At 40.4% G+C, this 13,184-nt stretch overlaps 1 protein-coding gene across 2 annotated transcripts in view; it reads left to right on the top strand.

The window, feature by feature from the left end:
- LOC126184025 (OTU domain-containing protein 5) overlaps positions 1 to 13,184 on the top strand; it is a 106,221-nt gene that overhangs the window by 79,541 nt on the left and 13,496 nt on the right. For both annotated transcript variants that reach the window (XM_049926379.1, XM_049926378.1), the window contains exon 5: positions 10,597 to 10,753. In XM_049926379.1, coding sequence (XP_049782336.1) covers positions 10,597 to 10,753 — 157 coding nt within the window. The remainder of the gene's footprint in view (positions 1 to 10,596; positions 10,754 to 13,184) is intronic.

The raw sequence follows: 13,184 nt of genomic DNA, 5'->3' as shown, positions 1-13,184 counted from the left end.
GCCACCAAGGTGACACCCCTTCATTTTTTCCCCCTTGCCTTTCCCCGTCATGATTCACCTCCAATGAATGGAACATTCATGGCCTTAGATCCAACACGGAGGAATTCTAGCTGCTCTTGGAATCACAGCATCCAGTTGTTCTCTGCCTCCAGGAAACAAAATTGCATCCTGAAAATCACTTTCACCTCTCGCATTTCTTTTTCCGCATTGACCTTCCCCTCAAGAACAGCATGGGAGAGCCATGCAGCTCATTCAGGATGACATTTGCAATCAAATCATCTTCCTGAACACCCAGCTACAAGCTGTTGCAGTCTGCATTTTCCTTCCTCGTTTCACCTTTTCTTTTTGTACCATTTACATTCCTCTGTCATTTGTTGTCATCAGGGCAGACTTTCTCCAGCTTATTGATCAACTCCCTCATCCCTTTTTGCTGCTCAGTGACTTTAATGTGTACCATCCCCTTTGGGGCTCTCCCAGCACCTGACAGAGAGATGTCCTCTTAGCTTACTGTCTCGATCAACTCGTCCTCATGTGCCTTAACACTGGAGCACCCATGTTCCTTTCAGACTCCACGTGCACCCATTTCCATTTGGCCCCTCATTCTGCACTGCCCAGCTTGCCCATCATCTTGAGTGGTCTGTTCTCCGACACATACTTGAGTGACCATTTCCTATGTGCTATCCATTTGCTGATTCCTACCTTACATTTGTGCAAATCCAAATGGCAGCTTTTTAACGCCGACTGGAGGCTTTACCTCTCTCTGGCAGCCTATAACAAACAACTTTTCCCCAGTTGTGATGGACAAGTAGAATACCTTAGAAACATTATCCTTACCGCCGCAGTATGTTTGTGGTGTCACCGCCAGACACCACACTTGCTAGGTGGTAGCCTTTAAATCGGCCGCGGTCCGTTAGTATACGTCGGATGCGCGTGTCGCCACTACCAGTGATTGCAGACCGAGCGCCGCCACACGGCAGGTCTAGAGAGACTTCCTAGCACTCGCCCCAGTTGTACAGCTGACTTTGTTAGCGATGGTTCACTGACAAATTACGCTCTCATTTGCCGAGACGATAGTTAGCATAGCCTTCAGCTACGTCATTTGCTACGACCTAGCAAGGCGCCATTACCAGTTACTATTGATGATGTAAAACATGTACCGTCAAGAGCTATGTTCACCAATTATGGATTAAAGTTAAGTATTCCAACAGCTACGACCTTTTTTTCTAAAGTCTAACTTCCTTGTCAGTTCCAAACCTCACGCCAGCCTGCGTGAGCTTAAACGCGTGCCTTTCGGCTTCCTTCATAGTGGATTGGCTGTCTTGCCAATCCACAACAATGTTCCATTCTTTGCACTTCATCTTTACCATCCTGTGTCCCGGTCCCTTTGTGGACTGAGACGTGCCCCACAATTCACACATGGAGATGTACTCTTCACATTTTTAACCATCATTCTATGATGGCAAACTGTATTCATCATAAACAGTTACATGTGCAGTGTTGTTGCATTCTTCGGGATAGCAAAAAAGCTAGCTGGTTTTCATTGGCTGGTTCTTTTAACATTTCCACTTCCACTTCCTCTTCCTTCATGTGGGCCAAACTCAAATGGCTCTCTGGGACCAAGATCAATTCCCCACTTTCCGGCCTGACCGTAGCAGATGATTTCATAGTGGACTCTATTACTATCTCCAACACCTTGGGCTACTATTTTGCGAAGATTTTGAGCTCCACCCACTATCACTCTGCCTCCCTCCATTGGAAACGAGTGGAGGAGGCTTGGGAAATTCCCTTCTTTTCTCATAATCGTGAGTGCTACAGTGCCGCTTTTATTATTAGGGACCTAGATCATGATGCTCTCACTCCATCCCAATCCTCTGCCCCAGGACCGGACAATGTTCACATTCCAATGTTGCAGCACATTCTTCTTGCGGGCAGTCACTTTCTCCTTCATACATACAATCACACCTGGGCAGAGGGCACATTTCCCAGATGCTGGAGTGAAGCTGTTGTCATACCCATACCTAAGCCCAATAAGGACAAACACCTTCCATCTAGCTACTGCCCCATTTCTCCCACCAGCTGGTTTTGCGAGGTGATGGAATGTATGATTCATGCCCACCTGGTGTGCTGGCTTGAGTCTCGCAATTTACTAACCACTGCATAATGTGGATTTTGAGCACAGCACTGTGCATGTTACTTCGTCAACCAATGTCATGAATGGTTTTCTGCAGAAATACCAGACTGTGGCCATGTTTCTTGTTTGGAGAAAGCCTAAGACACCTGCTGGAGGACTAGTATCCTCCGTACTCTTCACATGTGGGGCTTCTGAGGCTGCCTGTCCCATTTCCTTAAGGAATTTTTAAAAGACCGTGTTTTCAAGGTATGAGTGGGTTCTGCCTTGTTGGACACCTTTATCCAGGAAAACGTTGTGCGTCAATGCCTCATCCAGAGGGTCATCGTATTTGGTATCGCTGTAAACCCTCTTGTGGCCTGTCTCCCGCTGGCATCTCTGGCTCCCCTTTCATTGACGATTTTGCCATCTGTTGCAGTTCTCCACAGACTTATGTCCGTGAGCAGTGTCTTTAGCATTGTCTTGATAGTCTTTATTCATGGAGCATCAACAATGTTTTTTTTGCTTTTCCACTGACAGAATTGCTTGTATGAATTTCTTTCAGTGCAGTGGTTTTCTTCCACAGTCTTTACATCTTGGGCCTGGTGCTCTTCCACTGGTGTGTCATTTATACGTCTGCACGTCTGTCCACCTTATGCCATCTCAATACAGTCCACCATCGTGGCATCTGTTTGGCCACTGGCACCTTTACACTAGCCCGGTTGAGAGTCGATATGCAGAAGCTGCCGAACTACTGCTGTCATACCAATGTGATGTTCTCCTCAGCAGATTTGCATGCCGTTGATCTGCCATGCCTGTCCACCCGTCCTATGCCACCTCCTTTGATGACTCCTTTGACCACCAGTATGGGGCGCATCTCTCTTCTGTTACCTCCTCGAGTTCACTTTCGGCTATTGCTCCAGAAGCTTAAATTAATGCTACCTGCCACTTTCCTGATGGGTGCGAACTCTTCCCCACATTGGCTTCGTACGGCGGCCTGTGTTCCTTGGACTTTATTCGCTTCCTAAGAACACTACTCCAGACTCACTCTATCCCTGTAAGTTTCTCAACCTTCGTACAGAACGTCATGATCAGGCGCGGCTCGTAATTAAAGGCTCTGAGGCGGAGTCGGCCCAAAATATATGTTAAAGTAAATTTCGCAAGAACGTATTACATAATTTAAATTATCAGGACGAATTTGGCATAATTCCCATTCCGATTAAAATAACAACGGTCAACGTTTTTGGAACTGTTTGTATCGATAGATGTTTTAAGAATGGTTAATAGTGTTTAGGCTGCGCCTTGGAACGTCCGTAAGCTGCATGTAGTAGCGGTTTGGGGGCGTGGCTTCTACATAGTACTGCTCTTTATGGGCGACCCGAAGGCTCAGAGCTTGCAGCCTAAGGGTGTCATACCAACCACCACATGTTTTTCACGTTCCACTATCTATGTAATAAAGGAATGTAGAGTGGCCGAAACTTTGCTATCCAATCTCTCTCTCTCTGCACATCTCTACTACACTTCGATGCGTCATTAATCGACATTTAGTATTATTGTTTTGATAATGTTTTACATAGTTGTTTTGTTTCTGCCATTGGCTATTTTATCCACATTTAGAATAAGTTTGCAAATATCCCGCCAGAGTGCACTAGACTACAGTAACATAACAGTACTGCCATCTAGCGAGAGTTCCATAAGTGATTAGAGGACAAAGTGCGCGAAATTTGTCCCATTACTTTACTTTCCTTGCTTGCTGATGCTGACTGCTTTTGTTGATATCGTGTGATATTAGCAAGTTTCTTTTTCGGAGTGTATTTTGCAAGATTTTAGTGAGTTTTACTTGCACAAGACCTGTAACGTCACCAAAACATCACAGTATCGTCATGCGAACTCATAAACTTCAAGCTTTGGAGGTAAACCACAATAAACGCCTTAAGTTTAGAACTGAAAACACTTAAAATATTAAGCAGCTGCAAAGTTAACATTCATCGCATTAAAGATCTCTCCGAAACTCGTTTTTTCATATGATTTGCTGCAAAGTGTCAGAAAATGTAATGATGTTTAAAAACACTAACCAAAGATTTTAACTCGAAGTTAGCTTCTAATGATATTTAATACCTCATTATAGAAGATACAGTACGTAAAATCAAGGGTAGAGAGTGATATGCCCACCTCCCTCCCCCTGAATTCTTAGTTGTTTATGTCAAACTAATCTGTAGCATAACCTTAGGTCCATGTTGGCTCCGATCGATAAATACCGCAGCCTTCCCCAGTATAGAAACCATGAGCCGCGCCTGGTCATGATAGTACCTTTGTGTACACTGGTAGCTCTCCAACTGACCATGGTGTTGGGTGTCGGGTGTGCCTTCGTCATTGGCACCGACGATTTTCGATATTGGCTTCCGGAACACTGCTAAGTATTTTCCAATTTTGTCATTTGCCCTAACACCCTCACTGCCCTTTAGAGTCTCTGTGTGCTGTACATCGTCCATCCCTTAATGCAATGGGTCCAAGAGAACTTTCACTTGCCCACTCTTGATGGCGCCACTGTGATGTTTATGTGGGTCCCTAATCACATTGGTCTGATGGTAAAAGAGGCCACTGACACGGCTGCCAAGGCTGCAGTCCTCCTACCTCAACCCGCTACTTCTTCCATTCCTTCCAATCTCTGTGTTGCTGTCTGCCAGTGGGTTCTTATTTATGTCTGCTGTTTGAGTTATCAGCCATTTTAGCAAGGACACACAGATATCAGCCTCGTTTTACTTTTTATCCATCATAACAATATTGCGAAGCACATTTAATCTTCAGTTCAGGACCTCTGTTGTCTCTGTGGTGTATTTTATGGACTTTTTTCCAAGAGAAAGTCCCTGTTTACAGCTGTCTTTCCTTCTGTCGATTAGGCTTACCATGTAGTCACTTGTAACTCCTCCGTGTTTGTGTTCTATGGTTCTCACAATGGCGTGTATGGTCTTAGTTGTTTTTGTACCCTATACCAAAACAAAACCTAAAACATCTTGGGAAGCCAGTTCTTTTACTGTTAACATTGGACACACACTTAAATTCTGTAGAAATTTTTTGACAGCTGTAAAATGACAGAGCATTCCAATGATGTTTTATGTTAACTAGTAAGTTATATCTTAAGTAGTCAGAAATATTTTCTGCTAGAGATATTGTGTATTATGTAGATGTGCAATCATAATGTTGTTTGTTGTTTTTTGTGTAGTGTTCATCCCTTTTCTTTGCCTATTATGCCAATAAAGCTTTACAGGTATTTTTTATGTTTGATGTCCGTCTGTTTAGAATGTCATTCTGATACATATTTCTGTGTGGATAAATTTCTAGTTCCTCCAGACTGTTAAACCTTTATCTTTTGATATCCTATGTAGAATTTTGAAAGCGTTTTCGATTACGTTTCACTATGGTTTCTGTTTACTAAGTGTAGGTAAAAACTTGATTGGTTGCTTTCGTGATCTCTTGTGTCTTCTTTAAATCTGATACTAAAACTTCTTCCTGTTTGTCCAATGTGAAAACTATTGCAGTCATTACAGGAAATTTTATGTACACATGGATTAGATAAGGATGTTGTCCTTTCCTGATCTCAACTTTGTTTGTATGTAGAAATAACCAATAATGATAATCAATACAAATTTGAAAGTTGCAGAAAACCCAAAACTACAGGCATCATCAATAAAAATTCTTGACACCCCAGGTTGCGTAAGTATGCATATTTTAATTGATGATCAATAGAATCGTAAATTTACTGCTTGAAGAACACACAATAAAAAATGAAATTACATCACTACAATATTTAGCACAAAAAACAATTTCGAGCCAGCTATAGTACTCAAAGTCTACAAAGACCATACTGAACCTAAAGCAGACAACATACATAAAGATGTAACATTGAAAAGATTGGGCAAAACCAAAGCCAGATTGACATATGTACCAACAACATATATAGCCAACATATCTCACAAAATAAACAAATTGTTAAGGAATACAAAAAAGTACAACTAGCATTTTGCTCTATCAATAACTTACAAAGAAAGATGAGATCAGGAAAGAGGAACATCCCTATCTTTTCTAATTCAGGTGCATACAGCATTTCCTGTGGTGACTGCAACAGTTTTTACATTGGACTAACAGGGAGAAGTTTTAGTATCAGAGAAAGCCAGCACAAATGGTCACAGGTTTGTTTGATCCATGGGAGTGTGTGTCAGAAACACTGAAGGAATTCAACTGGAAGACTCTTGAAGATAGACATAAACTATCCCACGAAAGTCTGTTATGTAAGATACAAGAATGAAACAGGAAGAAACACTAATAACTGGTACAGTGGGACATGCTCTCTGCCGTGCACCTCATGGGGGTTTGCAGAGTGTAGATGTAGATGTAGATCTGAAGACCACACAAAAGCTTGTGAAAGTGATCAATCCAGTTTTTACGTACACTTACAAAACAAAAATCATAGAATGAACACAATCAAAAGTGCTTTGAAAATTCTACACTGGTTACCGAAAGGTCAAACCGTGAACATTTTGGAAGATCTAGAAATTTATGCGCACCCTAAACAAACACATAAATTGTCTGGAAAACTTTATTGACATAATAGAAAAATTAAATGGATAACTGTCAAAAACAAATTTCTATAGAAAGTAAATAAGTGACCTATGTTAACAATGTAGTACCTAAAATAACTTATGTTCCAAGATGTTTTATGGATGTAACACCATCTAGACACAAATGTTATGTAAGATAGAAACTCATAGTACTATTAAATAGACATAGAATAAAAATATATATAACTGTAATGTCAACAGGAACACTTGAAAATGGCACATGTGGCAAAACAAGCTTGTTGTGAACCATCAACAAGAAATAAAAAGATTGCAGGTAATTGAGTTAAAAATATAAAGATGGTAATATATCATGACCTTATTCAAACTCGGGCTCAGCAGATAAGTTAGCTATTTTGGAAATGCTTCCACTCATGGCCCGATAGCCCAAAATCATGCCCATTTGGATGCCATATGACACACTGTTTACGCATTATGATGATGACTGCACTTTTCTATAAAATTTTGGGAGAATGGCTGAATGTCTGTAGCTTGCTAGTATGATATTTTGGAGCAGTGTGTTCTGGCCATCCTCAGGTGAATACTGATGAGCAATACTAAGCTCCCCTATTTAAAATCCCACTGGTACATGCATGGTATCTTAGTTGGCATTGCACATGCATTGTTTGAGCACACGTGCTTCTGCTGTAAATCTGTGTGCCACTCTGCATGCCCTCCATAATGAAAGCTTGCCTCTTCGATATCAAAATGATTGTCTTCGCACAGTAAGATCACAGGACAGCGCCGATTATGCAGAGCACAAAGCATTTCTGTAATCGGCTCCCATGCAGTATTTAACTGGAAACTGCTGTCTCGATTCATAAGGGATTCACACAGTCGTATTTCCACTGATAACTGAGCCCCAAATCTTCCATGGAAGAACTGGAGAAACCAACATTTGTCTTGGCTATTTCAAAACCGACAGTACTTTGGCGATATGTTGATGATAGTTTCATAGTTTGGCCACATGGACAGTTTCCATTAGTTCCTTCATTTTATGAACTCCATACTTGGAAAAAGTGAAATTTACTGTGGAGCTGGAGAAAGATGGTTGCTTGCCATTTTTAGACGGCTTGGTGTGATGTAAGAGTGAGGGCACAATTTGGCGTTCAGCATTTAGAAAGGCCACTCATATTGACCTTTATTTAAATCTACTGGTTTCCACCATTATGCACAAAACAGGATGGGAATTCTAAAGACCTTGAACCAATGAGCACATATTATTTCAGATGTATATAGCCTGGAAAGTGAATTGGAACACCCGTAAACTGTGTTCCTGAACAACCGATAATTGTTGTAACAAGTACAGAGAGAGCTACAGACGACGTACAAACAACGTAACAAGGAAGAGAATGAGGCCTTCAAAACAACTGCTTGCTTATTGTATATTGAGAATGTATCAGCGAACATATGCAGAATATTAAGAAGATACAAAATTAAAGTAATCTTTCGACCTCATTCCAAAATACCAGCACTTTTGGGATCTGTTAAGAATTGTGTAGAGTTGCTCAGAGTAGGTGTTTACAGGATTCTGTGTAGATGCAGCAGATCTTACATAGGGCAAACAACACACTCTTTGCAGGATTGCATTACAGTACATCAGTGGCATATGCGTCCTCTTCGCGCAAATAAGTCTGCTATCACTGACCACTGTATTTCCACTGGTCATTCAATTAAATATAATGGAACAAAAATTGTGCTCCATGCGTCAAACAGCTGAGGAAATAAGACTGTCTGAATCCCTTATGAATCAAGATGGCAGTTTCCAGTTAAATTCTGCACGGAACCTGATTATAGAAAAACGTGGTGCTCTGCATAATTGGCGTCATCCTGAGATCTTATTATGTGAAGGCAGTCGTTTTGATATCAAAGAGTCAAGCTTCCACCACAGAGGATCCGCAGAGCAGTGCACAGACTCACAGCAGAAGTACATGCGCTTGAGCAACGTGCACATTACCAACTAGGACACCACTCATGTGCTGGCTGGGTTTTAAATAGGGAATCTTAGTGTATTGCTCGTCAGTATTTGCCAGAAGGTGGCCAGAAGACTGTGCCGAAATGTTGTACCAGTAAGTTATAGGCACCTGGCAGTCCTCTTGACATTTTATAGAAAGTGTACACCAAAAAAGTTTTAAATTCCAGAATGACTGCACTGTTTTCTGCAGCTCCATGACATGCTTTGTATACCCTCCACTAGTAGTGCTGCCACCTCCAATCTGTGAGTGATTATTGCACACTGACATAGAATATCAGTTGGTGGTCACGCTGATGTGACTGGAATGTGTATACATAAATGAGTTAGTGGATAACATTGGAAGTTCCACGAGGCTTTCTGCAGATGATGCTGTTGTGTACAAAGAAGTTGCAGCACAAGCTAACTGTAGTGAAATGCAGGAAGACCTGCAGAGTATCGTCAGTGCTTGGACACAAATTGGTAGTTGACCCTTAACATAAATGTAATATTTGGGGCATAAATATGTGGAAGACCCATTATTGTATCATTACACTAATGCAGAACAGTTACTGGAATCAGTCATCCATAAAATATCTAAGAGTATGCATATGAGGTGATTTAAAGTGGAATGATCACATAAAACTAATTGCAGATAAGGCAGGTGGCAGACAGAGATTCACTGGAAAAATTTTCAGGAAGTGTAGTCCAACCAGAAAGGAGGTATGTTCCAAAACCCTCATTTGACTGTTACTTGAATATTGCTCATCGGTTTGGGATCTGTGCCACATAGTATTTATGGAGGAAATAGAGGCGATCCAAAGAAGAGCAGCATATTGTTACTTGTTCACTTATTAAGTTTGAAAGGGTCATGGAGAGGCTCGGCCAATTCCAGTGGCAGACACAGAAAGAGAGGCATTTGGCATTGTGAAGTTCCAGGAGTGTATTTTCATATAAAAATCAGTCAACATAATGCTTCTTTCCACTTACATTTAGCAAAAAGATCATGAAAGTAAAATTAGAGCTGCAATTGGAGCAGGAGAGGACGGAAGTGACACACCATAAGGTGGCTTATGGAGTATATGAGTAGAGGTAGATGTAAGCGTAGCTGTAAACAAGGATATGGATGTAGAAGGTGCAAAGTTGTGTTCTCCTCAAAACGTTAAATATCAGTGTCAGGCAACATAAAATTATTTTTTGACCTTGTTCGACATAATTTTCTTCTTTTTTCTGCAACTGAAGTTCAAAAAGAGTGCAATTTTATACTAGTGAACAGGTCCTACAGTTGTTGGATGATGAACATGTAGAGCATGGTAAGAAAAGAATCATGGTTGCAGATGGTGGAATTAACTGAGAGTGGTGTAAGTTAATTTAAAGAAGTGAAGTGATTTCACTGATTTTAGTTCACTTTCTGAGTAGCCTTTGCTTTTTGAGTCAATGGAACCATTGGTTAGAGCCAATTTCTTTGTATGACTTATAAGTAATTTGTTTTAGCATCCATAGTTTTGTTTGTACTTTTATTTCTCTGCTATTGTCACAACAAGATAGCTTACAAACATACCAGTTCAGCCTAAATAATTTTTTCTATGAAAAGCTGGCAGTGCACCAAGGATTTGAGTAAGGCAATATGCGAGGAGAACAGCTCAGGTATACTGTTTTGTTTTGATCTTCAGCATTCCTTAAATTGTAATCTTTAAATAAACACTGTTTTTGAAATTCTCACTTGCAGTGCTGGTCATGCGTGCAAACTAGTGCAGCCCCCCCCCCCCCCTACACACACACACACACACACACACACACACACACACACACACACACACACACACACACACAGAGAGAGAGAGAGAGAGAGAGAGAGAGAGAGAGAGAGAGAGAGAGAGAGAGAGAGAGTGTGTAATTCCCCCTTTTTTTTTCTTTTCCAGGCTGCTAATGGAGATTATTTCTCTCATTACGTCACAGAGGATTTTGACAGGTACGTTAACAGGAAGAGACGTGATTATGTTCATGGAAATCACATAGAGATGCAAGCAATGAGTGAGATGTACAATCGTACTGTCGAAGTATTCTGTTATGGAACAGGTAAGACATCAACATCTCTTTAAAATTAACAGAGTAATTTCTGTCTAAAGTCTCAATACGCAGAATGATTTATTGTGCCATTCTACTGATGGAAGACCTGACTGCTTAAACTTTCCTTTTCACAAGAAGTACTGTAGCATAATTACTATTCTTTCCCTGAAACTGTTGACAGAGGTAGTTAGTGGCTCCACACAGTAAATGGAAGTTGAAGCTTGATGGCTGTTGGCTTCTCTCTTTATTGGGATTATTTTATTTTGTCCTGTGAATTTTTATGTTCCTGGAAATATGGATCTCTGAACAGAATCTAAATATAGTTACAATCAAATAATGACAGCAAAAGCTTCTACTCAGCAGAGAGATATACATCTACTAAAGTTGACACAAACTAGTTAAGTAATTCTGCACTTGAATAACAAGTGAACACGTGGGAGGATGTAAAGTAGTTCAGTAATTTAACAAGCCTTTTACCCTCTCCTCTACCAATGTCCTTGAACTGTGATTTTTGGTAACACCCTCTGTAAAACTTATCCTGGGCATATCTTTATCACTCGTAAAACTATGGTGATGTAATGTTCATGATGTCCGTAGTATCCCTGACACTGCTTGTGCCTCTGACACCCAAAACTTCAGATGTCAAACAGTCAGATTGGTAGCAAATGTCAAATATTGACAGAGTATCAACCAAATCTCTGATATAGTTTGTGCCATGTGCTGTCGTCCAGGAGAATATGCATAAACAGTAACTAATAAGTAACATCTGAAGTACAGAGCACAGGAAATGCATAATTGTGAGCATATGTTGTGTAGAGCTCTTGTGGGGAAAGTCTGTGGAGCATTAGATCGTCGTACCCAGGGTCCTGAGTTTGAGCCCTCATCATGACAGTTTCTGCACTGTAGTAGGTGTGAATCTGTTGTGTGGGACAACATGTTCCTGACATGTAAAAGGCCTGTTTGGAGTTCATAGCAATGTTTTATTGGCTGTCCACTTTCGCTTAATTTATTTGAAAGTAGGAAACATACAGAGTACACTTTTAGTTCCACAGAATAAACGTAAACAATCAAAACAGAAGAATAAAGAAACAGTTACATCACGTGTGGAAGTATTATTGATGATAATAATAATAATAATAATAATAATAATAATGTCTGAGAAAGAAAAGAAATAATAATAATAATAATAATAACAACAATAATAATAATTCACATATGTGATGCAATTGTTTCTTTATTTTTCTGTTCCATTCGTTTGTTTATTCTGTGAAACTACAAATGTACTCTATAGGTTCGCTCTTTTCTAATAAATAAAGGGAAAGTGGACTTCCAATAAAACATTGCTTTTACATGTCAGGAACATGTCCCATGTAACAGTTTCACATGTACTACAGTAAAACTCAAACTCGTTACCCTTTGTACAGCAAACTAATGCTCTACTGACTTTCTCACAGGAACTCTATGTGATAAATGCTTGTAGTTATGCTTTTCCTGTGCTCCTTACGTCAGGTGTTACTATTTATTTATCATTTACATACATGCTCCTGGATGACGGCATGTAGCACAAACTATATCGGAGTTTTGGTTGATACTCTGTTGGTATATAACATTTTGTATCAGTCTGTCTGACACCTGGAGGTTTGGGTGTGAGAGATGCTAAATTATGAACATGTTTGAAAAACCAGTTATTTCTACCTTGGTTTCATATATCCAGGGTTCCTGAGCTGGAGAATAGTAAACACTGCCTGCTATTTATCATTAGTAACTTTGCTTGTGCTTAACCAATACCAGTTGAGAGCAAAGATTGAAATTGATGTTTTCTGCAGAAAGGTGCACTTCGTGTAACTGGTTGGATTTTGGGAAAGGTAGCAACCTCAATAATACATACTATGTATGAGAAACAAGCCTCCAGCCACACGTAGCATGAATATAAGTTAGAGTATAGGATGACACTTGTTGCTGTGATAGTGATTTAGATTAGTTAATGACCCATGCATCATTTGAATGATTCTTTTATCAGACTGGTGTGGAAGAAGTCACTTTACAGGATGTGTATACATGATTAGTTTAAATGCTAATGAGTATATTTGGCAGCCCTATTCATATGCAACTACACTTGAAAACTACTCCTTTCCTAGCCAGTGATAGCTTTGATAATGTGTAATAAAGATCTTTTTGCTTTAGTGTTGTAGGTATGGATATCATTATACAGCAACAGCAGGGGAAGAAAGCCAATTTGCATTCCCTGTACGTACACAGTGGAATCATTCCAGGTGTGAAACGGGTCCTTCCAGATGCCACGAAGAGCACAGGATGCAGCCAACTGCAGGTGGTGGCTCATGTCGGTACCAGTGATGTGTGTCGCTTTGGAATGGAAGAGATTATTTCTGGTTTCAAGCGGCTATCAGAAGTGGTAAAGGCTGCCAGTCTTGCTTGTGAG

Source organism: Schistocerca cancellata, chromosome 4, assembly GCF_023864275.1.
Source record: "Schistocerca cancellata isolate TAMUIC-IGC-003103 chromosome 4, iqSchCanc2.1, whole genome shotgun sequence".
NCBI classification, from domain to species: Eukaryota; Metazoa; Arthropoda; class Insecta; order Orthoptera; family Acrididae; genus Schistocerca; species Schistocerca cancellata.
Note: the sequence above shows the minus strand (reverse complement) of the source record. Positions and strands in the feature narration are given on the sequence as shown.